General features: G+C 32.8%; 1 protein-coding gene across 1 annotated transcript; it reads right to left on the reverse strand.

Moving 5' to 3' along the window:
• Positions 1-8,125: 8,125 nt before the first annotated feature.
• LOC126800192 (uncharacterized) lies at positions 8,126-9,871 on the reverse strand. Its single transcript, XM_050527506.1, has 2 exons — positions 9,495-9,871; positions 8,126-8,533 (listed from the first exon to the last, which is right to left on the reverse strand). The coding sequence occupies exons 1-2, from the start codon at positions 9,844-9,846 to the stop codon at positions 8,313-8,315; spliced, it is 573 nt and encodes a 190-aa protein (XP_050383463.1). The 5' UTR covers positions 9,847-9,871; the 3' UTR covers positions 8,126-8,312.
• Between the last annotated feature and the right edge of the window lie 2,687 nt (positions 9,872-12,558).

Consider the following 12,558-nt stretch of genomic DNA (forward strand, 5'->3'; position numbering starts at 1 on the left):
CGTATGAAAAAGTTACGAATCAAAAGGGGTCTGGGGCTTTTTGAAAAATAGTATAAATAAAAGATTTAAAAGAGAAATGAAAAAAAATCAGAAATTACACGATCGAATATTGTTCACGCGAAAAGTTCCTCTTTTAGATGCCGAATCTTCCTCTACAAATCAGAAATTACCCGATCGTCTGACCTTCGATTTGGATACATGAGATGTCGTTGGAAAGCTCTTTTAGTCCTCTACAATTCTATGGTGGTTTGGTGACTCAATATGAGCTGGTTGGAGCCAAAAATGCAAAAACAGAGTTGTTGTACCGTTTTGAAAGAGTGAGGAGAACTCACTACTCCGACAACCAATCAAGGTAATTCTTGTTGAGTTTTGAAGCTTGTGTTGTGTGTAATAAACCCTAAAAAGTATTTGATTCAATTCAACTTGTGCAAGGATGATCAACGATTTTAAATTCTAGGGTTTATAAATTGGGGGGGTTTGTATTTCTTGAAATTGAATTGTTTTAGGCTTGATATTGGTTATTGATGTAGTTGAGAAAGTTGTTGAAAATGTTATTTAGATAGTAGCGGTGAAATTTGGTAATCAATGGTGGTGATCGGAGTAAGGGCGGCCGGCTGCCACTTTCGGTGGCGTGTGGGAATGTTTGTTAAATATTTGGAGTATTTTTGAGATAAAATATGCAATTATTTTTCCAAATTAATTGGCTAAAGTAGTGAGATATGGATCGATTAATCAAATAATTCTCGATATTAAGATCTTAGAATATTTTGAAGAGAGTACGGAGGTTGTGGGTGAAGATGGGGAATTTTCGGTGGAGGTTAGGACGATTTAGTCGGTTTTTGTTATTTTGAAAATTATAGTGATTAATACAAAAAATGTGTCTTAAACAATATGTGAGGAACTAGAGTTGAGTAGACCTTGGACCGACCCCCGGCATAATCGGTTGCTGTGAATGGACATTTATTTTTAAATAAATACACCATGATTATTGAATTATTTATTCACTTGAGAATTTTATTTTAACTTACGAATATTTATTTAGAAATGAGATTTCTGATAATATTATAAATTTAATTATTCTATTTTATTCTTATTCCGCATAATATGCGACATGTGAGACATGTCAAGATATATTTCATTTTATTTATTTTATATGATTGGGAACGGTACTTCGTGATTTTATTTAGACTAGCGGGACTACTCTATTCTATGATGATATCCTATTTGTTTTATGATATCCTCTCTTTTAAACTATATAAAGCGGACATGATCAATGGATAATAATGGTATCAATTTTCATATCACAAGCCATACATTTTGAGATGATTTTGCTGGCACACTCTATCACCTTATGGTGACCCTTTTCTACCTAGGAGGCGATTTGACATAGCCGGCAATGTCATAATAGCCAAATACCCTCTCCGCTAACGTGATGTGACAATATTGGGAGCTTGAGATTATATACTTGCTCGGGGGGGGGGGGGGGGCGTATTGTATGGCTTAATTATATTATTTTGGCCAGCGGACCTAGTATACTATCTTTGGTTATCCTTACGTTTTTCTTTTAGACTAGTGCAATCTAGTCCACTTTTTATAATTTAATTGATTATCTTATTTTGACTAGCCGGGTTAGTCAATTTTATATTATTTGATATATTACTTTTACTAGTGGGGCTAATCCATTTTCTGTTGTCGATATTATTTTGACTAGCGAGCTTAGGGCTCGTCAATGGGCCGGGCCCGACCCGACCCATGAGTGGCGAGCCCGGGCCGAGCCTTAGTAAATTTAAATAAGTGGTGGGCCGATAATTTTCAACAATACAAAGATCTAAGCCCGCTTACCTAAAGCGGGCCTTGCGGGTTTTTGCGAGCCGGGCCTTGCGGGTTCTTATTAGAAAAAAAATATCTAATTTAAGGGTTTGAAATAATAATAGAATTATTATAAAACATTATAATAAAAAGTCACAAATAAATTCTAATTTCGAAATATTGTCGATCGACACCAATAGATGTAATAAATATATATATTTAGGTACCATGTAAAAATTTCATCCGTTTTTAATATGGTGTGACCGTTCGTACCTACGGTTAACCAAAAAGAGGCGTTTTCACATAATAAAACCTCATTGACCAAAGCTTTGCCAAATGAGTTTTCTCGTTACGACCACGCACGATCGGTGACATAAATTAAGTGATTTCAAATATGTAAACAGATTTCCGCATTCACATCTTAGTAATAGGTCCCCTCTTATGACATATTAGTGTTATTTTTGGTTTACCGGAAATTCTGACGGTCAAAAGAGGTACAATTACATCAGATGGTGTCAATCGATAACGAGAAGTTTCCTTCATATAGTTGCTTTATAATGTGATAGTTTTATTATAAACCTAATATAAAAGTATGATACATTAGTGGACACTTCGGCGATCGACAATTCCAATTCGAAATATGATCGATCGACACTAGTAGATGTGATCGGTATATATAATTAGGAAACCAGTAAAAATTTCGTCCGTTTTGGACATGGTTTGACCGTTCGTTCCAATGGTCAACTAAAAAAGAGGCGTTTTGACATATTGAAACCTCATTGACCGGGGCTTTGCCAAATAGATTTCTTCAGTGCGACCGCACACGATAGGTAACAAAAATGAGATGATTTCAAATATATAAACGGCTTTTGGCATTCGCATATTTCTAATAGGTCCTCCCTTATGACATATTAGTGGTGTTTTCGATTTACCGAAAATTCTGACGGCTAAACAATGTTCGAATTAGATGAAATTTTTATAGGATTACTAAATATATATACCGATCACATCGGCTTGTGTCGATCGATCCCGAGAAGTTTTTTTCATATAGTCGCTTCATAATGCGATAGTTTTATTATAAACATAATATAAAAATCATGATACATTGTGGAAGCATCACTTCTCGATTATTGTCTTTGACAATCTATTACTGGTTTTTATTTCGGTCCCAAAATCTTGAATTCCATTAGCTTTTGGCCTGAAAACACAAATCATTGTCTATTTCATTCGTTAAAATCAATTTGTAACAAAAAGATTAAAAAAAACACAAATGTGATATGCAGAACCAATTCGATCATATGGGGTTATAAATGACATTAAACAGAGACAGTGAAAAAAAAATTACGGAAATGAAGATCTAGTCAAACTACCAAAACAGTGTGATCTCGTCCATCCACTTGAGACCTAAATCCCGTCCCAAAAACTAAATAACGGACTTCCAATGCTAACGACACACAAAGAAAACAATTACCTGCATATGAGGAGAAAAAAAAAATTGTGCTAGCTAGTTGGTGTGAATTGCAGGACTGAGTAATACTAATTTGGTGCAATTTGTGATATGAAAAATTCTTGATGAAGAGAATCAAGCATTTAGTCAAGGATGTGAAACTTGGTTGTAACTTTGTAATGAAGATAACAGTCTTGAACAGGTTCAAACTCCGTAGGTCAATCTATATGTGTGTAAACATATATAGTATACAGAAAAACAAAGAATACAAAACAACTCAAATATTGAATTTTTCAGTCCTCCAGGAGAACCACGTGGAAATATAGTGATACTCCATTCTAATCACCATTTGACACTTAAGATTTTTTTTAAATCATATTTAAGCTATTTTATAAAAGACTATTTTGGGTTTCTTTTTTTAAACCCTACACCCTACACTCTAATACCATACTCTAAAACCCTATACCCTAAACCCTATACTCTAAAACCCTATACCCTAAACTCTAAACTCCAAACCCGAAATTATAGTTCAAAATTATCAATACTCATGAAAGTCATTTTACAAATAATAAAAATATGTAAAATTATAATTTTGGTGTAATAAATCAACGAGAAATTTAGAGAATCCCCAAAGTAAGAGACCTATTTTAAGATAAACCCACACCTTTAATTTACACTCAATTCATATTTTAAACCTTCCATATAAACTATATGTTTGTAATTCATATTTTTACCAAGTCTAATTTACCCTTTAGCATCTTTTTATTTGAATTTGAAATTTTTAACTAAACTTAAATCTTATTAACTCTATTTCAATCAATTTCATCCATTATTTTATCATAATTTGGTGACTTGAGCATATATATATATATATATATATAATATTTCTCAGCTAAGGAGGTCGCACCAATGGTTTTGGTGCGAATTTCTATTTTTTTCATCACGTTTTGATCGAATTTCCTCATCTCCACCGTCTAGTATCTAGATAATATTGTGTAAATCATCTCTTCAAAATGTCAGTCAATTTGGTGATCGTTAAGACCCTCAAAATCGAAAAATAAATGGATGGACTGAATTCAGTCAAACATGAACCGTTCATATTTTTAACAGAAAAACACAATTTTGAGGGCCTTAACGATTACCAAATTGGCTGAATTTTTGCAGAGATGATCTACACAATATTAGCTAGATACTAAATGGTGGAGATGATGAAATGCGATCGAAAAGTGGAGAAAAAAATGGAAATCCGCACCAAAACATTGGTGCGGACCTCCGCAGCTAAGATGAGTTATATATATATATGTATATATACACTCATTACAAAACTATTTCATTTGTAACAAACGTTTGTAGTTCTCAATCTATTTAGTAGGTATATTCCTTCCATTATAGTAAGATTGAGAGATTTGATATGAAGATTGTGATATATGTTTTGAAGAAATGATGAAGCTGACTATGGATATTGTACTTTCTGCCATTTTTCCGAGTGACAGTTGAGGATTTGAGGAAAAGTTTTGAATAATACAAAACAAGTCATGGATTCTACGAACGTGTTTACACTTTGTGCTTCTTATCATAAGGTACATATCTTATTATTATATTAGTTTGTCTAATATATATATATAGGTATATATTGTCATATTTTAAATAAATCTTTAGTATAATTTACGAATAAATCACACAACTATGCGAGGTATCTAAACTAATTTATATTTTGACAAGATATTGAGAAAAAACCCCAAAGGTTTAGATAACTTACCTATATAGTAGAAATATATAACTTACCTATATTATTTTAAAATTTTAAAATTAGGAATAAACCCAATATTAAAGGCACCCTTTTAAACTAAACCCACACCCATTTGTTTTTTAAATATACACCCAAATTGAATATTCCAACCTTCCTTATAGGTTTTATTTCTATAATTAACATTTTTATTTTTCTTGGTTTCACTTTTTTTCCCTTTTAGGTTGAAAAAGAAAATCATCTCTATAAAAGTAGCTACAACTAATAATTAATTTTCATTTTCTTAAATTTATCCTCATTTTATGTTACTGATATGAATACACACACATATGTGCTCATTACATAACTATTTCATTCCTAATACAAAATTAAAATTCTTCATTCTCTTATATATATGTGGTTTTTTTTTTAAGAATCTCTTGAGGAATTTTCATACTTTCTCAAAGAGGCCAATTGTTAGTTCTCACCTATATCTCCTAATGATAGTTGAAGAAAGATACATAGATAAAAGAAAAGCTTTGAATTCAAATATATGCTAAAGTGTTCCTCATCGCAAGGTATTCATTTTTTTTCTTAAATTATTTTTCCCTTCCTTGTAGGTATATGTTCTTCATTTAATGTATCTCTACACCAAGACATCAATCTAAAACGTAATCTCTTGATAAGCTATTTAAAAACATATAAAATTCAAGTATTTTACTTATACTCATATGTTATGTAATTTACCCAACTCCTAGAGATTAGGTATTTCATCAAACATCTTTTATTACGTAGGTTTTTTAGAAAAGTATGGTGGAGCCCATACAATCTTCTATGTTAGGTATGTTCTTAGTATATATTTTATAAACTAATAACTTATCTATGAGGTAGAATAATTTTGAATTCAAGAGAGAGATTTAAGAAATATCACTAAAGTAGCAATCAACTTATTTAAATTTAAAAAATACACCAAAATTGCATGATTGTAGCGATATCAATAATAAGACTAATAGAAAGGTATAAAATTAGGAACCTATAATTAAGATGTTAATAAAACGAGCTGTAATCAGGGAATTATTAAAGATTAATTTTTGTTAAAAAGAGGTAAATTAGCGTGAGTAATTATATGTGTTTATTCTTTCTTCCAATGGAAATTTCTGTAATTTCAATAGACAAAATGTAATATTATTAATCCTACATGACAACTCAATTAATATGTTTTTCTGAATTTATAGGTGGGTTTAATTTAAAATGTGTCTACAAAATTTGGTGTAGAACGAAATACCCCTTTAAAAATAGATAACTTACCAATTTATTATAGTAAAATATAACATACCTACATGGCAGATACAAAGTTGAAATAAGTTATTTTTAAAAATAACTTATCTATATAATATGACTAATTAAAATAACTTACCTATATAGTATGACTAATTAAATAATATACCTATATGACAAAATTAAATAAATTACCTATATAGTAGGTTTAATTAAATAATATACCTATATGATAGAAATATTTTTAAATACAAAAGAAATGTATAAAAGAAACAGCTCATTTAATTTTGGTTTTCAAATCTAGATTGCATGACTTAAGCACAATAAATAATGATATTAAGGCTACGAATTACAAATTTGTGATTAAATTTTTTTTTAATGTAATAAGCTTAGTTTATGGGATAGATGAAGTTAATGATTAGTAAATTAGGTAGGTTACAAATTTGACTTCAGTGACAACTTTTGTTATATTGAGAGAATAAATGTTTTATTGTTAATCCTACATGGCAACTTTTTGGTGTAAATTGAAATGAAAAAAAAGATGGGTCTAATTGAAATTCTCTTCTTCCAATGGGGTGTAAATTGAATTGCCCATAAATTCATGTGTCAAAATATAACAGGTGAGGAGATTCACTGAAAATTGCAACGTAGTTCTCCGGAAGCACTGAATTTTTTTTTCCAAATATTGGTCAAGCACACGTCCAATCTTCAAAAGAATCATCGTTTCGATAATTCTTTGGATTTGGTCAAGCAATCAACAAAAACAAATCCCTTTCATTCACAAATCTAAAGACCTTGCACATTCATAGAAGTTTATCATGCGATTAGGACGATAAAAAAATTGCGAGATTTGGTGTACCCTCGATTGTTTTGAATCTTTTATGGGATAGATGAAGTTAATGATTAGTAAATTAGGTAGGTTACAAATTTGACTTCAGTGACAACTTTTGTTATATTGAGAGAATAAATGTTTTATTGTTAATCCTACATGGCAACTTTTTGGTGTAAATTGAAATGAAAAAAAAGATGGGTCTAATTGAAATTCTCTTCTTCCAATGGGGTGTAAATTGAATTGCCCATAAATTCATGTGTCAAAATATAACAGGTGAGGAGATTCACTGAAAATTGCAACGTAGTTCTCCGGAAGCACTGAATTTTTTTTTCCAAATATTGGTCAAGCACACGTCCAATCTTCAAAAGAATCATCGTTTCGATAATTCTTTGGATTTGGTCAAGCAATCAACAAAAACAAATCCCTTTCATTCACAAATCTAAAGACCTTGCACATTCATAGAAGTTTATCATGCGATTAGGACGATAAAAAAATTGCGAGATTTGGTGTACCCTCGATTGTTTTGAATCTTTTATGGGATAGATGAAGTTAATGATTAGTAAATTAGGTAGGTTACAAATTTGACTTCAGTGACAACTTTTGTTATATTGAGAGAATAAATGTTTTATTGTTAATCCTACATGGCAACTTTTTGGTGTAAATTGAAATGAAAAAAAAGATGGGTCTAATTGAAATTCTCTTCTTCCAATGGGGTGTAAATTGAATTGCCCATAAATTCATGTGTCAAAATATAACAGGTGAGGAGATTCACTGAAAATTGCAACGTAGTTCTCCGGAAGCACTGAATTTTTTTTTCCAAATATTGGTCAAGCACACGTCCAATCTTCAAAAGAATCATCGTTTCGATAATTCTTTGGATTTGGTCAAGCAATCAACAAAAACAAATCCCTTTCATTCACAAATCTAAAGACCTTGCACATTCATAGAAGTTTATCATGCGAGTAGGACGATAAAAAAATTGCGAGATTTGGTGTACCCTCGATTGTTTTGAATCTTTTAAAGGATTAAAATGAAAAACACAATGTACTTACAAACAACAAAACTCGAAGAAAACCGTGATTACCTACCTAGTAGTATACTACAAGTCTCTCGTATGAATGATCAGTGAATGTGAGTGACCTGGTATATACACCAATAGAGAGTAGGCAACTCTTTTTCCTCTTCTTAACAAAAGCATGAAATGAGTTTGCAATTTTAAGTTAATATACATCCTGACCCTTGAGGGTCTTGAAATCAATGATCCCTTTGTAAAGAGCTTGCCTGTTGAGTGGCATGGTGCTCTCAGTCTGGTAACCACGGCTATCATTGGTATGCTGCTTCGTCATCCGCCTCTTTCGATACTCTTTGTTGTTTGATGAAGGTTCTGCAACATCATCTGCAAATCGAACCGTCTTCTTGCACTGTTGGATTTTCTCAGGCCCTAGTTTATTCAAGACCCCAAGATAATCAAATGAACTTTATGCATTCTTTACAAATCAACTCATGATGAATATTCAATATGGTTAGACTAACCTAATAATCTTCATACACATGAATTGCATAAACTCTATCGGAATACAATTACTTCAATTCATTGAAAAAGAAGAGAGACTCAATACGCATACATTTCATTCACCGTGCAATTCATCATCTATCCCCAACTCGATCATAGACTTGATCATGAAAAATAGTTGTATGACTACGTAGTATGTACTAGGCTGACGCAGGCGGGGGCCGCTGCCTCCACTCAACTTTTGACATGTGGTAATTAGTGTCTTTTTTTCCTTTTTCTTTTAAAGTTGAGTCAAATATACACACATATCATTCTCAGAAAAATATTATTATAGTTGTTATTAGGGCTATTACTCCTATTAAATTGCAAATTGACTCTCTCTCTCTCTCTCTCTTGTTCATTCTTTTATTTCTAAAGCCGTTCGTTTTGTTGATTTTCGTCTAAGCTGTATTAAGGGATTAAGCCAAAAATAAATTATGTTATATTGAGAAATACCTATCTCTTCTTATTAAGAAGTCAAACTAAAAGACCCGTATGAGAAAAACTTTTCTTATCCAATTTTACAGAATTTTCCATTTAATTCTCTTTAATTAACCCCAAATCTTGTAGATACTAGAACGTGACCCTACCTCCTACCCAATTTCTCTTTTCTTTACTTTCATTCTCCAAAAACATCTCTATTTTTTTTTACTCTTCCCACAAATTAAACTCTTTAATTTTTTTCCCCAACTCAAATACTTTTATGCGTCCGCCACTGCGTACTAATATCAATTGTCTCAATTAGCAATAACATTTGTGTTAGAATTCAAGGCCAAATAGTAATCAAATGGACGCGGAAAAAGTCTAAAATTGAAAATTAATAAAGTAGAGGAAGAAGAGATTCACTGACCACTCAATTTCTTGTGGTGATGATGGTGATGATTATATAGCAAGCCACCCAATTCAAACTCAATATCCTTCATGAAATGAGAGAGCAGACGCTTGTTGAATTGATGAGCAAAAAGAACAACGCTCCCGGAAACAGCGAAAACCGCCATGAATCCGACACCAATGGAGTTCTCCATCTCTAATGATATGAAACCATGCAAGCTCTTCAATTTGGATGAAACGCTAGGCACATCTTTTCTGAATAGAAAAGAAGCGAAACGAACGCATTCTTCAGAAAGACAATGGGAAACTGGTGAGGAATGAGGGTTGGTGAGAAGATTTGTATATATAGGTGTTCTAGATGGACGATGCATACAAGGAACTTAAGATTTGATGAAGGAATTTGGTGTCATTAGAAGACGGCTAAGCTAATTTAACATGTGTTATCCTGTGCCTCAGATTTAATTGGTAACAAGTAACAGCCTTCTCCTGCTCTTTTTTATCTGGATATTCATAAACCGCAAATCTATCACCATTTCGGATCTTTCCGAGTAAGTTGCTTTGATTCAGTTACTATTATTTTCTCCCTTGTTTTGGTAATCCATACGAGATTTTAGAGAAAATCTTAACGGGTGTAATCAGTTGATTTACTATTGTTGTGTGGTTGGTTGTTGGTAGTTGGTGGGTACAACTTTGTACACTTGTCATAATTTTATCCAGATCCGTCAATAGACAACGTTTGAATTTGATCATTCTCTTAACCCAATCCATTTATAATTAAGATTCAACTGTCGGTTAAATTTTAGTTACGTTCCAAATATAACATTTCCGCTCAACTATACTTCATGTAATGTAGTCATACATTGGTATTTAGGTCTAGGGCTGTAAGTAGGCTCAAGCCACTTGTGTTCGACTCGTATTTGGTTCGTTTTTAACCCGTTCGACTCGAGCTCGTAAAGTTAAATGAGCCGAATTTGAGCTCAATATTAAACTCAACCTTAAAAATGAGTTGAGCTTAAACAACATGTATTCAATTCGTTTAGCTCGCAAGCTAGTTCGGGCTTGTTAAAAGCTCGACTCGTTTATTAATTAAGCCTAACTTATTAACTTTTATATTATATTTAAAGTATAATTTTTGTATGAGAAATAATATTAAAAATATTATATTTGTTCGAAAGAACTGAAAGACTTCTTTCTATAATAATTAGTTAAAGACTTTAAGTTAAATAACAATTTTGATTTATTTTTTTTAGTTTATTACAAATAAAAAAGTTTTTATGTGATGCTATGATATTAGATTTTGAATTTCTTTTTTAATTTATTAATTTTAAAATTTTAAATTCATATGATTTAAGCCGGTTCGATTCGAGTTCGACATCGTTTAATAAAATGACCCGGCATGAGCTCAGCTCAAGCTTTTTCAAGCAGAGCCGAGCTTAAACATGAAGCACAAAAATCAGGCCTGGTCATTTAAGCTCGATCGATCGAATGAAAATGAGCCAAAAATATAAACAACGTAATATTCGGTTCGGCTCATTTACACATGTATTCAGGTCCTTTGATTTTCACACAACTGACACAAGACACTGTTGATTTATGATAGTCATCATTGACTAAATCGGTTCTGGCCTCTGGTCAAGGTCCAATGTCAGTTCTCTGAAATTCCACCACTAAGAGATTAAATTCTCCAATTTCATTATGTGAACTTATATCATATTCAAGAATGGATGGTAGTTATAAGTTCACATAATTTGCATGAGCTTGATAAACCAATTTGGTTAGCTAACTAGCTGTTTATCCGAGCAGACATCCACTCCAGTAGTGAAGCTGTATTTCGAAACCTCTATTGCCTTGGCATGCATCGCAAGAGTGTAATGACCTCCCCGGTGAAGAAGGATATATGATTGGATCAATCGCTGGGTAACCTCTGGTTAGTAGTAAAAACAAGCCGAACGAGGAGAAGTTGCGGAAGAACCGAAGCGATAAGATAAACGCCAGTGATCAATATTCCTAGGATAGTGGATCTAAGAGTTTTTGAATAGTTCTTGATTTATAGATTTTTTTGTTACTTCAGAATTTTAACGTCAAATGTCTTATGTTACTTAAGGACTTTGTGAACATAGCCAGCCCTGACGGGTGATCACTGATCAGCGTGTGTATATTGTTGCTTCATTGATACCCAAATTTGTTAGGAAATACACACGGGTTCAGCAATTAAGAATTATGATTCAAGATGTATGATCCAATTCATCGAAACCACCATTGAATAAAGTTCAAGCACCACGTCCTAAGCACATCAGAAAAAAAATATGCCAGTGTTGCACCGATATCCATTGATGTTACCAAACCAAACCAAATCAGCAACAACACAATTTCATCCTAAATTAACAAACCATCAGGACCAACATTCGATCATTACAGTACATACTTTTACAAAAACGAATACTTCCCACACTAAGAGAAAACTAAAAGAAACCCAAATTGGGTATACATCTCAAAAGTATAATTTCCTGTCTAAACCCATTTCAGCTACCAGCTGCAGATCCAAATAAGTATCTCAGGAGGTGAAGTAGAATACGGGGTGGAGCATAAGGTGGATGAGCTTCATGGCTGCCCAAGAGAATGACAAGAACAGAACTCCATTCACAATCCTGAGCCCCATATCTGCCTATTACTATTGGCCTCTCTCTGTTTGTTTGTCTCTCTCAGTCTCTTTATGAAAACACAGATCTGGAATAGACCCTGAGACCCGTATAAAAGGAGAAAGTGAAAGAGAAAAGGAGTGTGGCGGAAGATTTGGAATTTGATTGGAAAGGAGGGAGATAGTGGAATAGTAGTGGATAAGGGTTTTTGAATATGAAATATGTTTATGTTTGATCTCATACGTGTTGTGGGTTTGGAGTCGCCACGCGGGAAGTAGGGTTTGAGGAGTGTTTACGTGTGGTGCTTAGTTTAGTGCAACCTGTTTCATGCAAAGGGGAGCTAAAATGTGACCAATGCTGGTGATGCATTTATTTGGATCACGGATAATTGTTGCAAGGTTTGTGTGTTTGTTAGGGAAGAAGGGTTCCGGAAATGTGCATTTG

This window comes from Argentina anserina, chromosome 6 (assembly GCF_933775445.1).
Source record: "Argentina anserina chromosome 6, drPotAnse1.1, whole genome shotgun sequence".
In the NCBI taxonomy this organism is placed as follows: Eukaryota; Viridiplantae; Streptophyta; class Magnoliopsida; order Rosales; family Rosaceae; genus Argentina; species Argentina anserina.

What these genes read in the sequence shown, in the direction of transcription:
- LOC126800192 (XM_050527506.1), bottom strand. Translation starts at nt 9,846, where the DNA reads ATGCATCGTCCATCTAGAACACCTATATATACAAATCTTCTCACCAAC. An exon ending in TCACCACAAGAAATTGAGTG is followed by an intron (nt 8,534 to 9,494) that starts GTCAGTGAATCT and finishes TGAATAAACTAG; the next exon opens with GGCCTGAGAAAATCCAACAG.